Source organism: Lissotriton helveticus, chromosome 6, assembly GCF_964261635.1.
Source record: "Lissotriton helveticus chromosome 6, aLisHel1.1, whole genome shotgun sequence".
NCBI classification, from domain to species: domain Eukaryota; kingdom Metazoa; phylum Chordata; class Amphibia; order Caudata; family Salamandridae; genus Lissotriton; species Lissotriton helveticus.
The window spans coordinates 601158345-601179422 of NC_136067.1; the positions used below are offsets into that span (position 1 = coordinate 601158345).

A 21078-nucleotide genomic window follows, 5' to 3' on the forward strand; every position below is an offset into this window, starting at 1 on the left:
TGTTTAAATGGAGGAATTTTAAGTGAATAAACATGCTTCATAAAACATTAAGATGTATTTGTCTTACTTGACAGTGAAGAAAGACATTAATACTTAATGTGTCATAGAAAAAAATGTCTTCACTTTAAATTTCTCCCATTTAAAAAAAATTACTATTTTTCAGATATAAATATGGCATAGGGTGCAGAAGGCCCGCTGCTTGTAAATGTGGAACTTTGAAATTGGAGAAAATTAAGGGTTAATCATTAAGTTAGCTTTCATTTAAATGTTCTCCCATTTAAAAGCATTCAGAAACATCATTTTGTTCTCACACTCCAATATTGAGTTGACAAGGGCTTTTATTTTAGTTATATATTTCAGTGCTTCAGTTATTCACATCTGTGCCCCAGCCTGAGTCTTAAATCTGACTGAACACTGTTCATTATCAGGCCCTGCTATCTGCAGCGTAGCGATAATAAAGTCAAATTAACTCAGCATTCCCTTAGCTTTAAAAGGAAAATGCATTCCCTTAGCTTTAAAAGGAAAATGTGATCCTGTGCTAGTTTAAAAGCGCACTCAAGGCTGGGAACTGCTCTGAAGTTGTCTGCAAGCTACTTGTAGCTCAGATGAACTGGTTTGAGACACCTGCTTTATGGGTTCTGAATATGTAAAAAATATTGCTAATCCTCCCTACTGTGCTCCTAGCACAAAAGTCTATTTTGTGAAGCACTTTATCACAATGTGTGGAATGAAATGTGCACTTTCACTTAACCCAGGGCATATAAAACTCATTTTATAAGGGTTCTCCTCATAAATACCTGACCCTCACCACTGGGACACCTAGGGGGGACCCTGGGGTACCTAATATGCCCAAACATTGCAGTTTATCTATTTGGAAGTGCCCCAAACACCAAAGTCGAGTTTGGGAACAAATGCATTTTAAAAGCAGTCCTGCAACACAGGGCTGCTTTTAAACTGACCTCAGGCTTCAGCAGTGCACATGTGCAAGTGCAGAAAGTTCTGCTGGCCTCTATACTGCCATGCCCTGTTATATACTAGGAACTCAAAGGTAGTTTCAATCACCCTTCTCGAGTATTTACTAGGGCCTTATAGGGGAGGACATGCCAATCACAGGGCTACCCTAACCCATAGTGTACTCCAGTGTATGTAGGTATTTCACTGCATTCTAAGTGTCTCTTTGAGCATAGCACTGGCCCTGGGCCTGGTTAGGCCGAGCCCAGGGTCAGTTAGAGTCAGTTACCACCAGTACCAGTCAGCAAAAAGTTGGGGGGTGCCCAGGGCACAGGATGACTTTGCAACAGTTATCTTCAATAATTTTCATTTACATGCTGTTTTTCTCTTAGATATGCCAAAGGTGTGTTGTATGGATTTCACATTTCTTATAGGAACATTGCACACTTTCCATTAATTTACCATGTACCAACTCCTTAGGTACTAAAACTGTCTTGTGACTGTCTTTCTCCATTTTTTATCTAAATATGTATTGTTCAATTGAATAATAAAAAGATTAAAGGCATACTGCTTTTGCAACTTGCCCAACTGTACTGTCTACTAAAGTAGTAAGACTGCCACTCTAAGTATTTGACAAATTATTCATTTTATTTTGCAGGATCCTGCGGGAAGTCTGATCCAGCAGTGGCTGTCAGTGCAAACATACCTAGGAGTTGCTTCTAAAGAGTTTTTATTATCTGACATCCCTCAGTTTGGAGTCTGGGCAATAGAAGTGCATTCTGACGTAAGTACCCCCAATAGAAATGCAACTTTCGTGTAAAGTGCAGCAATACTTTTCTTTGCAATGGGAATAGAACTAACAATGGAAACGCCGAGGAATAAGTCGCTTCTAAATATTTTACACGAAAAGTATTTACTGTTAGTATAATGTAAAACGGGGCGTACATGTTTCCTTTTTATTTATTTATTTATTTATTGGTAATGTGTCAGTATTGACAAATCGAAATCAGAATGAGTTGTGCAACACAAAAAGCACTGGAAATGTCAATTGCATTGCGAATGCAAACAAGCACAAAACACACACACAAAAACACCGGACACATGCATGCAACTATTTCTACAGACGACCAGACATTCTATGCACTTACATGAAGACATCCACGCTACTCCGAGGAACAGGTACAGTGAGACAACACTCAGACACGCAGACGCGCTGCTTTTGGAAACAGATTTACAACCAACGTTATATTTATTTTAAAGCCCGGTGGTATAAGTGTATACTCGTCCTAGAATTATTTAAGAATTATATCCGCTGTGGCTCTCCCAGAGGTAATAAACTCTCTCTATTCTCGGATAATATTTTTCTTAACTTCACTAGAAAGATAACGCCAATGCTCAAAGGGTTTATTTTGCATTCTTTATGTGTGACAACAGGCTCATTCAGTCGACTTAAGGTCACAGCGTCTAACATGTAACTAACTCATTTCTAGAACTGTTACCGCACACATACGAATTACGAGTTTTTCAGCTATCACCGCACCGCGTAATTTTAATCAGGTACATTTTGGTTAGGTCAATTCTGCTGAAGTTGAACTGGGAGAAAATGGCTGGTAGAAATCGGGACACACGGATTTGCTGCACACACCTAATGCACGCCTGCTTGTGCCCCATCATGTATATGGCAGAACGCATGCTAGATGACAATTATTACACCCACCGACTCGCAATCCCAAATCACCGGATACTGTTTTATTTTTAGGGAATGCACGTCTCCAAGCAGTTTTCGGTGACTGACAGAGGTAAGTGAACATGCAATGTATTTGTGTAAGATTTGTCCTCCATATTCTTGGCGCCTAATACACAGTCCTTTTTCGAAGAGTATGGTTGTTCCACTCCAAAAGCCTACGCACGCTTTGAAGCCCAACCTCCTGATTAAACAGTATTGTATACATTTGTATAAAAAGGTCCAAAACGCAGCCGAAATTCACATTGTCCGATCAGTTTTATTGACGTTGACTGTTCCTTACTTCAAGTTTGTGTGACTTACGGATACATTTGCAGGAGTAACACATTCTTACCCCCAAATTCTGTTACCCCTGAAACTCACAGGATAACCTTTGTGAACACAATCAAGTCCCACTCATAGAAAAAGCTTTGTGAATCAGCCCTTCGACCATTCAAACTGGTCCTTTCACATTCACATGTGATAATGATGTATTAGGCCACCTCATGACAAACGTATACGCTTTAATTACTTTTTTTATTGAAATTGTGACAAAGTAACATAACATATGTATTGTTTAAATGTCTTTCCAGTGCATCTTCCTTTTTAAACTTGTTTTAATTTTCACATAAATGAAAAAAGTAAAGCATAAACAAAAACTAAATTTCGCTTGGTGGCATTTTTCAGTCAGTTTACCCTATTGACGGTATTTTGCATAATTCATTTTGCTGTATCATTTGAAAGTGTCCTCTTCATCATAGCCCGGTCAAATCCCTACTCATTTTCAGTGTTAGATGAGCCTGAAGCTTGCAATCATCTCTCTCTCTCCCTCCCCCGCCCAGCAGGGTCTCGTTGCCCCTTGAGCCTTGCGGCACTGGTGGGCGTCCGGGGAGGCACTCTGTGTAAATATCCAACACAACTCCGGATCGGGATGAACCTGTCAGAATTGCGCCCTCACAGTGGTGTAGCAGCAAACTAGGGTTTAATGCGCCAAGTTCATATCCATAAACAGCGCTGCATGGAAATGCCTTGCTCAGGGCAGTGCTGCCAGATTTTGATACCCAACACAGAGCAGTATCAGCCCAAAAACCAGCTCAGAAATGTAACTCTCAAAGTATGCAAAAATGGCTTTCAGAAAACATTTAAAGGATAATTCTAAAGTCTATTCAATATACATATAGTTGGAGGAGGCACAATGCACTTCTGCAATCATGTGAAACGTCTACTAAAAACACGCATTTTGGAACCCACTCCCCACTGTGATCTTCTAATTGTCTTTCTGTCACTACAAATCCAAACTCGAACCTGGCACTTATGAATTAAATCTACAAGAGCAGTTTATAATCAACCTTTAAAGAAATCTAAGAATGGGAACATTAAAGCTATTTAAGCATTGTGCGCCAAAAAACACATTGACCAGATTAACACCACACAGTGACACATGTATAATGAAATGACCCCTGTGTTAAAATAATTCCAGTATGACTTATCTGACACGGCTTGAATCATGTGTATTTGACTTAAGATATTTAAACAAAAGAGTGTCTTTCACTAGGCATTCACTGCAGTATTAGACATTAATAAAAATAAGCATTGAGACAGATACGTAACAAGTGGGCTTAAATATGAAGTGATCATGTGAAAACCTAAAAGACTAGAAGGAGAAGTGTCCTGTTTGAGAACTGCGAGGGTCACCACAGTAAGAAGAGAGGCCCACACCCCTTCAGTTAAAAAGTACTGAAAGTCCATAAAAAAAGGACATTAGCTTACTTTGACCATTTCTCTTCTCTGCCCTCGACTTTTAAGTCCTTCATCATGACAACATCGGTATCTGTTAAACTTGCCAGGAACCACTGCCTCTTTTCAGTCTGCTTAAGTGCAGAGATACCCCTACGGGGGTCGATTCTAGCGCTATACAAACAGATAAATCAATAAATAAATAAAACATACACTGGCACTAAAAGTTATGCACAGTGGGTGTTGCTGCCTTCGTGCTGCAGCAAAAATTAGGCTAAAGGTCGCAGTCTGGGCAAGAAGCAAATTGTGCCTAAAAGCCTCCTTTTCTCAGGACATACGGCAACACCTTCTCCACAAGACGTGAACATTGATGCTCCCTCAACACTGCTGGCATTGTCATCACTCCTCTTGGCCCATCCCAATTCATTCCACTTCATTGTATGGGCTTCACCGCCGACCTAAGCAATCTGATGAACCTCCTCTAAATCTGTCACCCACTATGGAATTTACTTGGTTTGGGTGAAAAACTTTTGAAATGGATACCTACATACATGTTCTTAACTTTAAAGGCGAAAGCACAGATCCCTTTTTCAACAATAACTGTGAAAACCCTAAGGTAATCCATGGCAGAAAAGCAATCCCTGTTTACATTTCACATGCTTAACCTTATCCATAAAAATATTTGCTTTTTCCAGATATTGTTTCTGTAGTTTTATTTTCATGCAACATATGACTATTATTTAGTGGCTATTCAGAACTGAGTCCCATGAATATGTGTCTGGTAAGTTCAGAATTTGGGTGGGTGTTCATGATGGGCACAACCGAGAGCCATGAGGCTGAATGCAGTACAGGTTTCTCACAGTGCCTCCCTGCAGGCCATTAAAGAGTTTAGACTAAATGCACATGCAATCCATGAACTCTCTGAAGAGTGCACAGATTGCAATGAAAGCAGCACTACATGCCCAGTTTTACATGCCCATATGGTTCAAGCGCAGGTAGGGCTGTAGGGTCCTTTTTATCCTCAAATCTTTAAAAAAATCTTCCCTTTGCATACCTCACATCACCTCTTATCTCTTCAGCACCCGTTTCCATTCTCTCCTGATGTACATTTTTCTTTTAATTGGTGCATGAAAGCAGGGGCATCTGATAGAAATTTATTGAGCCGGCCCTGAGACTGGAGACAGCATCAGTGAAACCCACGGAATTTGTCTGATATTGTCGTATGCCAAGGATATAGGTGTGTGTGACAAGGATACCATTCACACTACATCACAAACAGTGCGGTTGTGTTTAATCTGGGTGCGGCAACTGGCTAGTAATAGAAAGTCAATCCTCATAAGGCCAATGCAGAGAAGCAGCAAAGCTGTACCAGACCTTTATGTCCACTCACCAGTCAAGCTCATTTTGTGGCTTTCTGGTTACACAATACGGCACATTATAAACAACTCACCATTGAAAAACATCTGGAGTATTTATTGTTCATTGCATGCTGCCCTGACCATGAAGTCTACCATTGTAAAGATGGGCCTGGTCTCTTCGCCTACTGCTCTCTCCTCTAAAATGTCAGTGCTTGAAGATATGTTTCCAAGTGGCAGGTCTGATTAGGGATGGAGGTGATCACACTGCTTGGACCATTCCTGTTATACTTCAAGTTGAAATGCGCAGTTCAAACTGTATACCCTAGTTTCTGAATATTTCATAAGAACATAATGTTTTCCTAGAACCGATTATGACAACAGATACTGGGTGGCCAGAGCCATATCTTAAAGAAACAAGCATTTGCAATGCAATCGGTTTTGCATTTACAAGCGTTTGAGCTATTGGCATTGTAAATGACAATGCCTTTCATTTTCGAGTCGTTTTAAAAAAAGATAAATAAAAGGCATTGTCATTTAGAATGCCAATACCTGTCTCTCTTACAGTTCTCTGTAATGCCTGCTCGCCCCCTATAAGTTGCACTAAAACGTGCACTGGGAACTGCAGGCAATGCCCTGCTTTGCCTGCCCAAAATGCCATGCCGTGTCAGTCGCAGGTTGCACTTCGACCCCAACCCCTGGCAATAATGGGAGTGGGCCAACAGAGATCGTGACGGAAACACACCGCACAACCAAAGCACACGAGGCTGCCACGTATGCCCAGCCTCAAGCAGAAACCACCCACAGCGGCAGAGGGGGGGGCAAAACACCACCTCCTCCCCCGGGAACCGAATGCGGCGCCCGCTCTCCACGCGATGCCCCCGCAGCATGGCGGGCAACGCAAAGGAAGGAGACCTCCCCGGAGCAGTTGGGCCATCGGCAGTGACGTCACCTCCACTCTCCTCGCCGCCTTCACCCCCACAATCATCGGGACTGATCTGGCGCCCCCTCCTCACCCACGATGCCCCCGCAGCATGGCGGGCAACGCAAAGGAAGTAGGCCTCTCTGAAGCAGTGGGCCCACCGCCAGTGATGGCACTTCAACCACCCTTACTGCCTGCACCTCCATAGGCATGCGGGCCCGCTCCCCAACCTCCACCACGGCCCAGCAGCACTTTGCTGGCACCAGACCCGCAAGAGATGGTCAAGGGGGGGGCGTAGGGCAACAGGGACTCCTGCTGGGATCAAACGACCGAGTCCCCCGGCCACAACTCGAGTATCAAACACGTGCCCGACCCGCGAGGAGCCCTGAGATGCCCGGGTACACGGGAAGCGAGCAATAGGATTCGGAGTGGGGGGATCCACCGGACGCTTGCACCAATCAGATATAATATATTCCCCATGTGACATATGTTCCATATGTGGTAAATATTCTACTTAGCTTTCTTCCACAATATCATAAATATGGCCTGATTCGTCACATAAATATATATTAAGGTCCATCAAAAATATCACTTAATTGGGTTGCTCTGGCCGCTCCCTTCAACGGCACATCAGGGGCAGCACGCAGAGGCACAGGCTTCAAGGTGAAAGAGGCCCACCGGACCCCCGCACAAAGCTCTGAACACCAGGGGCAGCTGCACAGTATATAAGCTGTGTGCAAAATCAACACTTACCACAAACAAGTGGTGAATTGGGAAAACCGCACTGTTTTGTTGCGCATGCGTATGATGTAAGGCATCGTACGCATGCGAGACAAAGAGTGCGACCTCATTAACCAATCACACGAACAAGAAGCATTGAAAATGCGATAGGCCTCGGATTTACCAATGACCTATTGCATTTTAAATGCAAGTGCTGGCACGAAAGAAGGCACGAAGAGGAAGGGGTGGGGGGGGTGGTTATGGTACAAAGATTTACTGACTGCGAGAGAGAACAGGGAGAGATAGGGAAACACAACTGTTTTCCAAGTAAAGGGGCTGATAGCCTCGGAACAGGAAAAATTACGCCATGGCAGTCAGGGGGTGGGACTAAGACAGCAACAACCAATGGAAATGCAGGATTTTTCATTGTAACCAATCGGATGTATGGCCTGAAAGTCGGCGGAGCTTCCCCCACTATAGTGTATACAGCATCTTTCCCCGAGACAGCGCATGTGCTGCCTAGGCGAAACCTAAAAAGAGAGAGAAATAGCCAAGTCAAGAACATCCTACATACCCTGTCGCTGTGGCATATGGGGAGGTGGACATAGACTCTAAACTGACAAATGAGTAAAAACATTTTGTTCGGTAATCGATCTAAAATGCTACACTTTAAATTCTAACAATCGATGTTATACTCTTGACACAAAGACGGTTAGATAAGGAGGAATATGGCTCTTGCAGACCTGTTGTGCCTTGGGTTTGTGCTGTCAAGTAATATATAAAATTATGGTTATATGTGCTATCCAAAATTACATGACTACCATGGCACTGGCCTCTACCCCTCTCACCTGTGTTGGATTATGTGCCAGAAGTATATAGATCATATAGGGAGCATGTGGCCTGGAAAAGAGCGGGCCTGAAGATATATTGAGTTGAAAATGGGAGTTCCCTTGTGTCTTATAGGGATGTGTTGCCTCCCCCTCACTTGCTCACCCACAGTACAGAATTACCTCTTTGGTAGGCAGAGCATGATAGAATGAAAAGTGAGAAAAGTCCAGTCTACATCCACAATTCTTCCAGTAGCGGCTTGCACAGGTAAGATTGGTGTGGCGGGGTTGGGTAGGGAGTGATGGAAGTCGACAGACGACGGGTTAACTAATATTAAATAAATAAAATCACTTACGTTGCGCTCACAATTATTTATTTATTTATTTAATATTACTTAACCCGTCGTCTGTCAACTTCCACCACCCCCCAACCCGCCCGCCCCATCGCTTTTACCTGTGCGAGTGGCTACTGAATTCTTCAAAAGTAAATTATTGCAGGACCTAATTTGTGCCTCTGTATGCAAATGATGAGCACAACACTAATCTGGGAGCCGAGTCATTATTATTATTTTTTTAACCATTAGACTTTGATGTAGAGCAAGGGCGAGAAAAGGAGGAAAGAAGGGTGAACAGAAATGCAAGGAAACAGTGTCAAAGTTAGGAAGCAGGAATGGGAAAAATATCCAGAAAAAAGATGAAGAAATAGAGAGCGAAAGAAAGTATGTAGGATGCAGAAGAAATAGGCAAGACTATTCAGTCAGCCTTGGCATTTGGCAACTCTAACATTTGGCGGGGCAGGAAGGTCCTAATTAAAACTTAAAGCCTCAGCACTTCATTTTTTAAAAACAATTATGCACTACCCACACACATATGCCAATCGCAAGTCATCAAGTTTCAAGACCTGTGCTTTTATTTAAAAATTTAATTCTGGGAAATATAGTCCCAGCCCACTTCTGCCCAGGAGTGCACGTTAGATGGCAGTCACTCCAATTCAAAGGCACAGTTCATATCGACAAAGTGCATAGAAAGAGGGGTAGATCTGCCCCGTATTTAATCAAAGATAGGCTCTTATAGAGTCCAGTTTTTTTCAGTAGTCACCCATTTCAGCGCTCACCAAATAATCATAATAATAATAATTTGTGAAACTACCTGCCCTGAACTTATAATCACCTATCCCCGGCCTATGGCTGAGAGGAATGTTCAGGATGTCCTCAGAGCAATTTTTTTAAAATCTTATCTGAGTTGAATGCATGAATGAACTCTGTATGAGTATGACTGTCTGTGATGTATGAATATGTTGAAGTTCGAATGTTGGAAGGTTGATAGGGTGTACATTTAAAAAAAAGTTTTTTACCTTGTTATTGTGAAATGTTCTAATAAATGACTATGCATATATGTGCTTTAAAAATATGAAGAAAATAAAAATAAAAATGATATATTTTTTATAAATCTGCTTCTGTTTGAATCTAATCAGGCACTGATTATTTGGTGAGCGCTGAAATGGGTGACTACTGAAAAAAACTGGACTCTATAAGAGCCTATCTTTGATTAAATACGGGGCAGATCTACCCCTCTTTCTATGTATTTTGATTATTTTTCCCCCGCAAATCTGCCTCACATCCTACCCGGGGGGGCCCTCACTTTGTGACTTATTGCATATCGACAAAGTGCTCAGGGGTGCCAACTGTACTCATATCTAGTCTCCACTATTGGCTTGGCACACTGTCTGAAGAGCTCACTGGGAAACACATGGTCACTGAACACTGTACACAAAGATGGCGCCCCCTCCTTCCAGCCTCCTCACACCCACAGGGAAGAGGGACCACTCTCTCTTTGGGGCTGCTACGATGTGTACTTAGAGGGTAAGAACTGCCTCGCTGCTGGCACCGTGCACTATTGATCAAACAGAAAGAGGGAATAGCAGCAATACCTGTACACAAAAGGCTGGTGTGTGGGTTGCAGACATTTTGTCTTGTGCCAGAGTCCTTCTAAACCCCCACCTCCTCTTAAACATATAAGAAACAAATGTGGGCAATGGAGCAGTAAGTTTCACACTATGCCTACGTTCATAATGTGATATAACGTACATGTATAAACAGTGCATGAAAATGAGGTAACATAAGAAAAAGAAAGGCCCATATGTATCACTGAAATAATTACATGTTGTTAGAACTGGGGGTCTCTAGTTGGCTGAGGTAGATACCTTAGTCCAAATAGGGACACTTGCTTCTAGTCAGGGAAAGGAGGGACACCCTATTAGATAACCCTGCTCACCCTACAGTAGATTGGCTCGAGCAGCTAGGCTTATCTCCAGGTCAATGTGTAAAGTATTTGCAACCGCACTCCCAGTAACATAGTGATAACAGCACAAATAGACACCACACTGGTTCTTATGAAAATAGCAGTATCTTTATCAAAAGGAATATGATGAGACCAAATGATAGAAATCCAACATATGCGTATTCGTAACATTTGACTTTGCCGGTTATTAGGCCAGCAATCACTTATAGGTTCTTGTGGTATTAATGAGCAGTTCACGATGATCTAATACAGTCCTAATGCAATGCTATGCAGCTCGTAATGTAGCAATAAGACAGTCCTTAATGCACATACTAATGCAATTCGTAATGCATGAATAAGGCAGTTCGTAATGCAAGAATTAGGCAGTTCATAATGCAAGAATCAGGCAGTTCATAATGCAAGAATCATGCGATTCGTAATACAAGAATCAGGCAGTTCGTAATGCAGGAATAATGCGATTTGTAATGCAAGAATAAGGCAGTTTGCAATGCAAGAATCAGGCAGTTCGTAATGCAAGAATCATGCGATTCGTAATACAAGAATCAGGCAGTTCGATATGCAAGAATCATGCGATTCATCATGCAAGAATCAGGCAGTTCGTAATGCAAAGAATAATGTTGTTTGCCAATCTGCGCAGTCAACTCGGGCCCCAACTAGGCCCCAACACCAGGGAGTACCGGTCACAAGCTTAAGGGGGCGTCCCCGGTACTGCAGGCAGGAGAGAGCTCGGAGCACTCTCCTGTACTCCTTCTGCACACCTCCCCAGGCCACACACGCTTGCGACTCCGACCGGAGTCCAAGCCTTATCTGGGGGGGGGGGGTACCCGATGACGTTGTTAGGCGACGCTGTAGCCGGACGGTTATGACGCTTCCTTCTCCTTCATTGACAATCAGGGGCAGATTCCTCTAGGTGAACAAAGATCACGAAGCCTTTCACCTTGCAGCTCTCTTAGCTTCAGGCAATCCTTTAGCACATTATGGTTCGGGCCGGAGGTTGTGATCCTCATTCACAGCCTCAATTACAATGACGGTTCGGGCCACAAATAACAATGCAGCAGCGTGGACGATGTTTCACGCTGCAGGGGCAATGCGATCAAGGGGCACCTCGTAAACAGTACAACGGACCACACAGCAGTCTTCCAGAAATCCTGTAGCTCATTGCGGACTGGGCCGGCAGTGGTGATCCACACTCACAGCCTCAGTTAGGATGACGGGTTGGGTCACAAACAGCAATGCAGCAACGTGGACGATGTTTCACGCTGCGGGGGCAATCCGATCACGGGGCACCTCTTAAACAGTACCACGGGCCACACAGCAGTTTCAGGCGTGCAAAAGCACCATGCACCAAGCGTCGCTGAGACAGGGTTGGAAACTTTTATGTTCCTGAGTTTCCACAACAGGGGACCAGCTCTCCTCGGGCCCTTGGAGACACGCTACTTCAGCATACAGCAAAGTCCCCACAAGCAGGGGGACACAGCACACAGCAAAGTCCATTGTCTTTTTCTTAGACAAATCAGCAAACTGTAGGCCAGCCCCAGAACACACAGCAAGGGCAGTCCTCCTCTTCAGTCTCTTCAGCTGTTCTTCTTTGGCAGAGGTTCCTCTTGATCACAAAGTAGGGTCAATCCTTTTCAGTCTGGATTTCAGTCTTGAGTTCAGGGGTTTCAGCTCTCACATTTATACACCTAAATTACTTTGAAGTCTTTGTGTTCAGGGGGCTCTGAGCCCAGTCCAAAACTAGAAATGGGTGTCTTCCTGGCAGTGCACACCCTCTTCCTTTGATAGTGAGTGTCTGGGCCCCAGACGCTGAGCAGGAAGTGGAGCCATCCTTTTGTGGCAGCAACACAGCCCTCTTCACATCCAGGGGGGGTACTCCTACCTCCCTCCCCCCACATCAAATGCAGGCCAGCCTGTTGCTGTCTCACCTACCCCTCTCTATGGTCAGGACAGTCCCCAGACCCTGTTACATCCAAACCTAGATGGTGAATACACAAACAGGCAGAGGCACACAGGATGGTTTAAGACAAGAAACCAGCCGCTTCTAAAAGTGTGGTTTCTAAGCACACAATTCAAAAACCATCTTCACAAAAAGATGTGTTATTAAATCTGAGTTCAGGCACACTAAAACGCCATCTCTCTTATGCATATGGGAAGATATGCTGGAAACATGAGACACAGCATTCCCCATTCTGCCCTATTGGCAAGATGGCTTTCCAACAGTGAAAAACGAATTTGGCATTATTTCACTGTCAGGACATGGTACACACCTCAGTACATGTCCTACCTTTCACATACACTGCACCCTGCCCAGGAGGGTACCTGGGGCCTACGAGAGCGGTGTCTGATGTGCATAAAAAGAGAAGGTAAGGCCTGGCAAGTGGGTGCATTTGTCAGGACAACCAGGCAGTTAATGAACAGTGCGCAGGCACTGCAGTGGCAGTCCTTTTTTTTAAGTTTGAGTTTATTGAAGAAATAAGGAATCAGAAAGGGAGAGGGAGAATGAAGAAACAGCAAAAAGTATAAACAAGTGGATTACACATTATTAACGAAAAAATGTGTTGTCATAAAATACAAAAGGGTGAATAAAATGCATTCAAAATGGTATATCAGAAGAGACCAAGCAAGCATAATAAATCACAAAGCAGGATAAAAAGTTAATAAAATAGATACACAAGAAATAACATTCATACATAAATAAATTTTGGGAAAAAGGCAAAGGTAAAATCAAAGAGGTTTTCGTACCTCAACATGTTCAGGATCCAGGGTAACGACTGAGGGAGCAGAGGAAGAAAGGTAAGTTACCAATGGAAGCCAAAGCAAATCTCTTTTAGCTGCCAGGGAAATGAGGGAGACATAGTTAGTGTCTAAACGGTGATGAAAACAAACTGCATTCCACCATGAATGGTATGAAACATTGGTAGCCTGTTTCCAATTAGAGGTAATAATATGAAAAGCAATAGCTATCAAAAGGTCAATGAGCAAATAATGGTGGTGGGATTGGGGAAGATCCGGGGAGAGGGAACCTAGAAAAATATGAGAAGGGGAGAAGGGGATCTGAAAATGGAAAATCTTTTGAATTTGGAGCCAAACTGAATTCCAAAATTGAAGTACAGGAGGACAATTAAATAACATATGTTTTAAGTCTGCAGATGGACAGGGGCAAGACCAGCAGGTAGAGGAAGCGTCAGGAGAGAAAGTTGATAAAGCACGAGGGTTAAATAAAATTCTATTGTATATAAAATAAAGAGTTTGGGTGGAGTTAGCAGCTCTAGAGGTTTTATGAATTTTAGCCCAGACCCTATCCCAGAGGGAAATTGGCCAATCCTGAGATAAGTCAGTTTCCCAGGCGAGTTCATGTTTAGTCTTGGATCTATCAGCAAGAAAACGAAGAGAATTGTAAAGAAAAGAGGCCGAAGGAGAGGAATCAAATACTAAAGAAATGGGTTTATGGACTAGAGGAATGTCATTCGAAAGTGGTAACATCTGAAGGTAATGAGTAAGAATAGGAAGTAGCTAATTATATTGCGGATGAGAGCTAGAAGGGAGAGAAAATTGGGATTGAAGGTCCGAAAAAGAAAGAGAAGTGTTATGAGAGAGAAGCTTAGAGATCCAACATAGGCCACGTGAGTGGCAAGTCTTACAGAAAAAAGTACGGTTACGAATTTTAAGTCGTTTGTTATACCAAATGGGTTGTTCATGCGTCGAGTGAAGGGACGGATAGGATGAAGACAAGAAAGGAAGAAGAAGTTTATGAGAATGAGAAATGATAGGGTTAAGAAGGCGGGTCGAGTTGGACGTAAAAGACAAAAGTTCGCGAAAATTAAAAGGAGAGATAAAAGTGGACTCTATACTCAACCAAATAGGAGGGTGGAAAGGAAGGTCAGAAGAGAGCCAGCAAGATGATTGTTTTAAAGAAAAGGCGCGATGGTAGTTCTTAAAGTCAGGAAAGCGAACACCAGCATGAGTTTTATCTTTCCGTACGGAGGCAAGGGCGATACGTGAGCGTTTACCATTCCACAGAAATTTTAATAATATAGAGTCAACCCTTTTAAAATAAAAATCCGGAACGCGAATTGGAATCATAGAAATAGTATAAAGAAGAAGAGGTGAGAGCATCATCTTAATAGAGCTAAGACGACCCCACCAAGACAAAAAGAGTGGATGCCAACGGGTGATGGCCGCATCCAATTTATTTTAAGAGTGTCAGACAGAGTAGGTGCGAACCAAACGCCTAAATATTTTATCTTGTTAGGTTGCCAAGAAAAACCAGATTGGATGAAAGGATGTTTTTGGCATAAAGAATTTAAAAGGAGAATTTCACACTTGTCGGCATTAAGACGATAACCAGACACCGCGGAAAAGGAGGAAAGTTGTTGAAGAAAAGAAGGAAGAGAAGAAAGAGGGTTGGAGTAGTAAAAAAGGATATCGTCAGCATACACCAAAAGTTTAACCTGTTGAGAGCCAAACTGAAAGCCAGAAATGGTAGCATCCTGACGGATTTTGGTAAGAAAGGGTTCCAAAGCTAAGACAAATAATAAAGGGGATTGTGGGCATCCTTGTCGAATCCCTCTCTGAAGGGTAAAATAGTCTGAGGTTTTACCATTGACAAAAATGGATGCCTGAGGGCCAGAGTAAAGTAATGAAATAAAGGAGATAAATTTAGGAGGTAGGCCTGTCCACGTGAGAGCCTGAAACATGAAATCCCAGCAAACCCTATCAAAGGCTTTTTGAGCGTCTAGGGAGATAGCGGCTATAGGAAGATCTAAAGAGGATGCCTTGCTAAGAACGTCAAAAAATACTCAAGAGTTGTCAGAGGAGAGACGACCTTTTACAAATCCCCATTGTTCAGGACCGACTAAATCAGGTAAAAGAGGATCCATCCTTAAAGCCAGAATTGTGGCCAGAATTTTGTAGTCTGTGTTGACTAAAGAGATGGGGCGATAATTCTTACAAAAGGAGTGATCTTTATCGTCCTTGGGGATTAAACATATTAAAGCCTGTTGAAAAGAGCCACTCGAACGACCGGCCTCAAGAAAGAATTGAAATAAGAGCATGAGTTTGGGCAAGAGAAGAGAGGCAAAGTGACTATAAAATTCAATAGTAAATCCGTCTGGACCGGGGGCTTTACCGCGACGTAATTTAGAAACGGCAAGGGAGATTTCTGTAAGAGAGATATCTAAGTCTAACGGACCAAAGTCTACATGAGATGAAGGAGGAGAGGGAAGAGAATGGAAATAAGAAAAGAGATCTACCGAAGTAGGGATATGTTCCGGAGTATAAAGAGTTTTGTAAAAAATTAACAAATTCCGAAAGAATGTCTTTGTCCTTAAACCGAGATTCGCCAGAAGAAGACTTGATCGATTCAATCTTGGTACGCTCCTTTCTTATTTTCAGATAGTTCGCAAGGAGTTTCTCCATTTTGTTCCGTCCACCGTAGTATCGAGAGTTACATTTCAATAGAAGGTTAGAGGCAGCATCAGTAGTAAACTTATTGAAAGACATTTTGGCATCAATAAGTCCTTTAAGTGAAGATTCAGAATTAGATGAGTGATAACAAAGTTCAAGTCTTTTAATATCAGCAAGTATCTGAGTAGATTTGGCTTCCCTGAGTTTCTTTCCTTGTGCCACAAAAGTCATGATAAAAAACCCCTAGAAGCTACTTTAAACGAATCCCAAATCATATCAAAGAGGGAATCAGGAGTATGATTAATCAGAAAAAATTCAGTAGCAAAAGCAGTGAACTCAGAACAGGATATGGGATCAAGACCTCCATCTGCCAGAGTGAGGGGAAAAGGGAAGGAGGTCTATATCGACAAGAACAGGGGCATGGTCAGAAATCAAAATGGAGCCTATGTCAGAACGAATAGCATGTTGGGTCAGTGATTTACTAAGGAAAATATAATCAATGCGGGATTGTGAATGGTGACAGGGAGAGTAAAAGCTGTATTCTCTGAGATCAGGGTTACATAATCTCCAGATATCTACTAAAGCATTGTTCTGAATGGTTTTAGTGAATTGGGAGTGCTTCCTAGAGGACACAAATTTAACTTTCGAGTGACGGTCAAGGAAAGGGTCATTAATTTGGTTACAATCACCCCCAAAAATAATGTAATCATCAGAGAGTGAAGCTAACTTATCGGAAATGGAGGGCCAGAAGGACTTATCAATTCCAGTGGGAGCATAAACATTGACAATCACAAGAGGAATATTATCTATAAGCAATTTGACAATTACCCAGCGACCATTAATATCACATTCATGAGAAATTGAAGAAACCTTCAACTTTTTGTGAAACAAAACCAAAACTCAATTTTTCTTCTCAACAGTAGGAGAACAGAAAACATGACCCACCCAGCAACGTTTAAGCTTCAATGCCTCTGTTTCTGAGAGATGGGATTCCTGAAGTAAGGCAACATCAGTCTTAAGTCTGGCTAGATGAGACAATACCCTTTGTCTTTTTATTGGATTATTTAATCCTTTAACATTTCAAGTAATAACACGGAAAGTAAAACCAAGAAAAATTAACTATCAACAATATGCTTGCTAAATTAGAAGAGAAAAAGGAATAAAGAACAGTGCAGAGATTGTAATGAAAGAAAAAGAGAAGGAAGGAAAAGAAATGTAGTAAGAACAAAAGGGAAAGAAGCAGAAGAAGAAGAGAGGAAAGAAGAGAGAAAAAAAAGATGAAGGAATCTAAAAGGAGAAAGAGAAAGAATAAAGATAGAAACAAATAAGAACAAGAAGACAGTACATGTCCGAAACAGACGACTGAGGAACATACTTACGGAAACAAAAACGCAAAACGAAGACGAAGGTGGTGGCATCGAAAGACGACGGCGACAACATCAAGAGCGGGCACCAAACCATTATCTCCACAGTTCCAAGAGGCAGCATACAGAAACAATAGGATACATCGGGGTAGTAAGAAGGAAGGAAACTTCTGTAAAAATGAGAGAAATAAAAGAATGGGTATCCTGGTCAGAAAGGAACAGGAAATCAAGAGGAATCTAAACAAAGGATAAATGTAGAAGGGTAGAACGACAACAGTAACTGGGACCACAAGTAAAGAACAACATCAGCATAATGAAAATACTATCAGGTCCGCTCAAACAGATCTGGAAACATCCATAGTATTAGTTCCATGTTGTCGAAGAAACGCTTGCAGGGCGGCAGGATCCTCATAAGTGGTGGTGTTATCCTTGTAGGTAACCTTGAAAAGACACAGATGGAGAAGTCCATATCTAGCATTGAGTGCTTTCAGTTGCGGGCGCATATCCAGGAACTTCTTCTGTCGCTCTGCAGTAGCCTTGGAAACATCTTGTGACAGGAAAAGACGATGACCTTCCCACATGATTTGTTTCTTGAGTTTAGCGGCTGAAAGAACCTGCAGGAGATCAGTATATTGTAGAAACAGCATGATGACTCCTCTAGGTTTAGTAGAGACTCGAGGACCAAGGCGATGGGCTCTCTGAATGTTGATGGAAGCTAAGGCCGGAGCATCTAGGATTTTTGAGAGGAATGTTTGGAAGAAAGTGGTAGGGTTAGACCCTTCTGTAAGTTCAGGAAGACCGTACAAGCGAAGGTTATTCCTACGATTTCTGTTTTCCAAATCTTCCGTCTGCTTTTTGAGTAGTACTATCTCAGCCTCCATTGAAGGTATATGAGAGCAAGAGGATTGAAGAGATTCAGTTGATTGTTCCAAGATTAGAACACGTGAGTCCAAGGACGACCATTTGTCATGCATGGTCTGCAAAGTTTTAGTGGTAGCTTCCATAAAGGGCTTAAGAGCACGTAATTCCTCCAAAATGAGATCCGTGGAGGAAAGAGATGGGGTGTTTTCAGGAGATGGAAGATCTTTTTTAAGGGGTTTAGATGAATCTAAAGTTGACGGTAGTTTGCCACTATTGTGAGATTTGGGAATAGCACTGTGCATTGTGTCAGACTTTGACATTGTACCTTCTTCCATATCCTGAAGAGGAGAGTCTGAATCTGAACAGGTGAACGCTTTAGTGGCTGTAGAGAGCTTCAAGTTGCGGAGTTTCCCCATGAAAGAGTTCAAAGAAGCAATTGAGAATGGAGCAATATTCCAACAATGGATAAGCAAAGGTCATAACGGAGAACAAGCATGAGAAGACCTGAAAAATGCGCTTGGAGAGATAAGTAGAAGGGCGTAGATTCCTATGAAGCAGAGGAGTAGAGCCAACAAAACAGCAAGACAAAGGAGAAGAAACTGTAGCCATATGACATGGAAATGTTAGTCGAGAAGGGCAACATCCTCGTGTTGAGTTGAAGTACATCGGGCAGTGCAGGAAACAAAATGGCGGTTGGGTGTACGTTAATCCCTGTAAACAGCAAAGGAATTGCGACATTGAAGAAGGAAAAAGAGAAGTGGAGTCACCTCATGACCAAAGAGCACGCCGACACATTCCAGAGACGATGCTCACTCGTGTGAAGGAGGCAGAAGAGGTGAGAAGGTAGGTGCAGTAAGCGAGCACAAAAAGACGGTTACTGGGGCTGCAAGATCCGGGTCACCTTGAAGAAACAGCTAACAAATGCATGAATGAAAATATAAATGTGGGCGCAGGTCTCATTGCACGCTAGATATCATGCCCATGTAGCCAGGAGTATGAACAGGCATTTGTATGAGGCGCAGGCAGCTTGATGCGAGGAGCGCGTTAAGCATACAAAATGGCGCCCGGGGCAGCAGGATCCGGGTCGCGATAATGAAATAGCTGAAAAGTGCACAAATGTGGAGCCAAACCAGGCGCTGGGCTCACCTCACACTAAAAGTCATGTCCGTGAGTCCAGTATGGTGAGCAGGCAACCATAGGAGGCGCAGGCAGTCCGGTGACAGAAGCGCGCTGAGCATGCAAAATGGCGGCTGGGGCTGAGAGGCCCGAGTCGCGACGGGCAATTGCTGCAAAACTGCGCAAAAGGAGGAAACAATGAGGGCGCTGGGCTCACCTCATGTCCCGATTCACGAAGAAGCCTGTTAGGATGCTGGGTCTTCGGTAAGGCTGCCGATAATTGCCTTTGTGTGGAGGCCGGTGCGGAGCTCGGAAGCCACGCCGCCATCTTGGCCGACGCGCAAGCCATGCCCCCTGCAGTGGCAGTCCTGAAATCTCTTTTTAGGGCTTCTTGTGTGGGTGGCACAATTAGTGCTGCAGGCCCACTACTAGCATTTGCATTACCAGCCCTGGCACACATAGTGCACTTTACTAGGGACTTTACTAGTAAGACAAACATACCAATTTTGGACAACCAATTACCATCACACTTTATACAGGGAGCACTTGCACTTTGAGACTAATCAGCAGTGGCAAAGTACGAAAAGCATCTAAGTCGGCAACAAAATGTCAGAAAAATGTCTAGGAGGAAGACAAAAAGTTTAAGGAACTTTAGCCACAAAGGGCCAAGTCCAACACATGGATGTCCTTCTTCCCATTCTTTCAGTCAAATACTGCTAATATTAAACATTGATGGTGTTAAGTAAAGAAGTGCTGCTTCTTAATTTAACACCTCAAGTGCTGTGGAAAGACATATGTGGTCAACCTGGGACCTGGGGAAGTGGGTTCAAGTCTTTTCAACGACGCTCAATATTCTGGGCAAATCACTTAGGGCCAGATGTACGAAACACATTTCCCCATTGACACAGAATGGGTAAAACTGTTTGATACATCTGGCCCTTGATCTCCCAGTGTCTAAGAAAAATGAATGTGTTCATCTGTAACAAAACTGGTGCTCATGTAAAGCGCTCAGATACCCAATGTCTCGGGTCTAGTTTACGCTATAAAAAACTCTAAAAAAAACAAAAATAAAAAAAACCATGAAGAAATCCCCCTCCCTGTTCGCGGCTCAACCCGCGAGGATTCCCAAGAGCTGTGACTAAGGACTGGGCTGGAATATCCATTAGTCCTAGGTTTGCGGAATATGCAAACCCAGTAAGTCCTCGTGTTGCAGTTCTCGGCACCTGGTGCCACAACAAAGAATATATAAAGTTGGGATTGTAGCAAATATTTGTGCAACGGACAAAAATTAACAGCAGCGCTGAAATGCTAAGAATAATAATTGAAGAAAGTGTTGCTCGAATATGAATTTACCTTAAAAAATGAAAAGACAAGAAGCATTTGGCAAAACAGAAACAATCTGGTTTAATTAAATGCAGTGGCCGGGAGAGTATTGACAGAGGCACACCTGGAGACAATCTCGGAGTACAAAAGTTCTGGCCACTCTCATATTCATTTTCTGGGTACAAGAAAACACTTCGACATTCTTGGAAAAGCATCTTAGTCAAAAATAAGAAGTACATCCATCTGATAAGGGGGACAAGGATGGCTCTCGGCCTCGGGGAGAGCTAGTGTGGGCCAGTGTGCGCGTGTCCAGATGTCCGGTGTGGTGAGCGCTTGATCACCCTGTGTGGTGTACATGTCATGTCCTGATTGGCTGAGTGATCCTAACTACATGTAGCATCTAACTTAGTGGTATTTTGGGAACACGGGCCTTTGGCCAAACGTGTTTTATTGGTGCCAGTCTCCTTGGTCC

General features: G+C 43.0%; 1 protein-coding gene across 1 annotated transcript in view; it reads left to right on the top strand.

Annotated features, from left to right (window-relative positions):
- Window positions 1-21078, top strand: part of LOC144762793 (CD109 antigen-like) — a 1211849-nt gene that overhangs the window by 192302 nt on the left and 998469 nt on the right. Inside the window, exons 5-6 of the mRNA XM_078648063.1 lie at window positions 1610-1735; window positions 2711-2750. Coding sequence (XP_078504189.1) covers window positions 1610-1735; window positions 2711-2750 — 166 coding nt within the window. The remainder of the gene's footprint in view (window positions 1-1609; window positions 1736-2710; window positions 2751-21078) is intronic.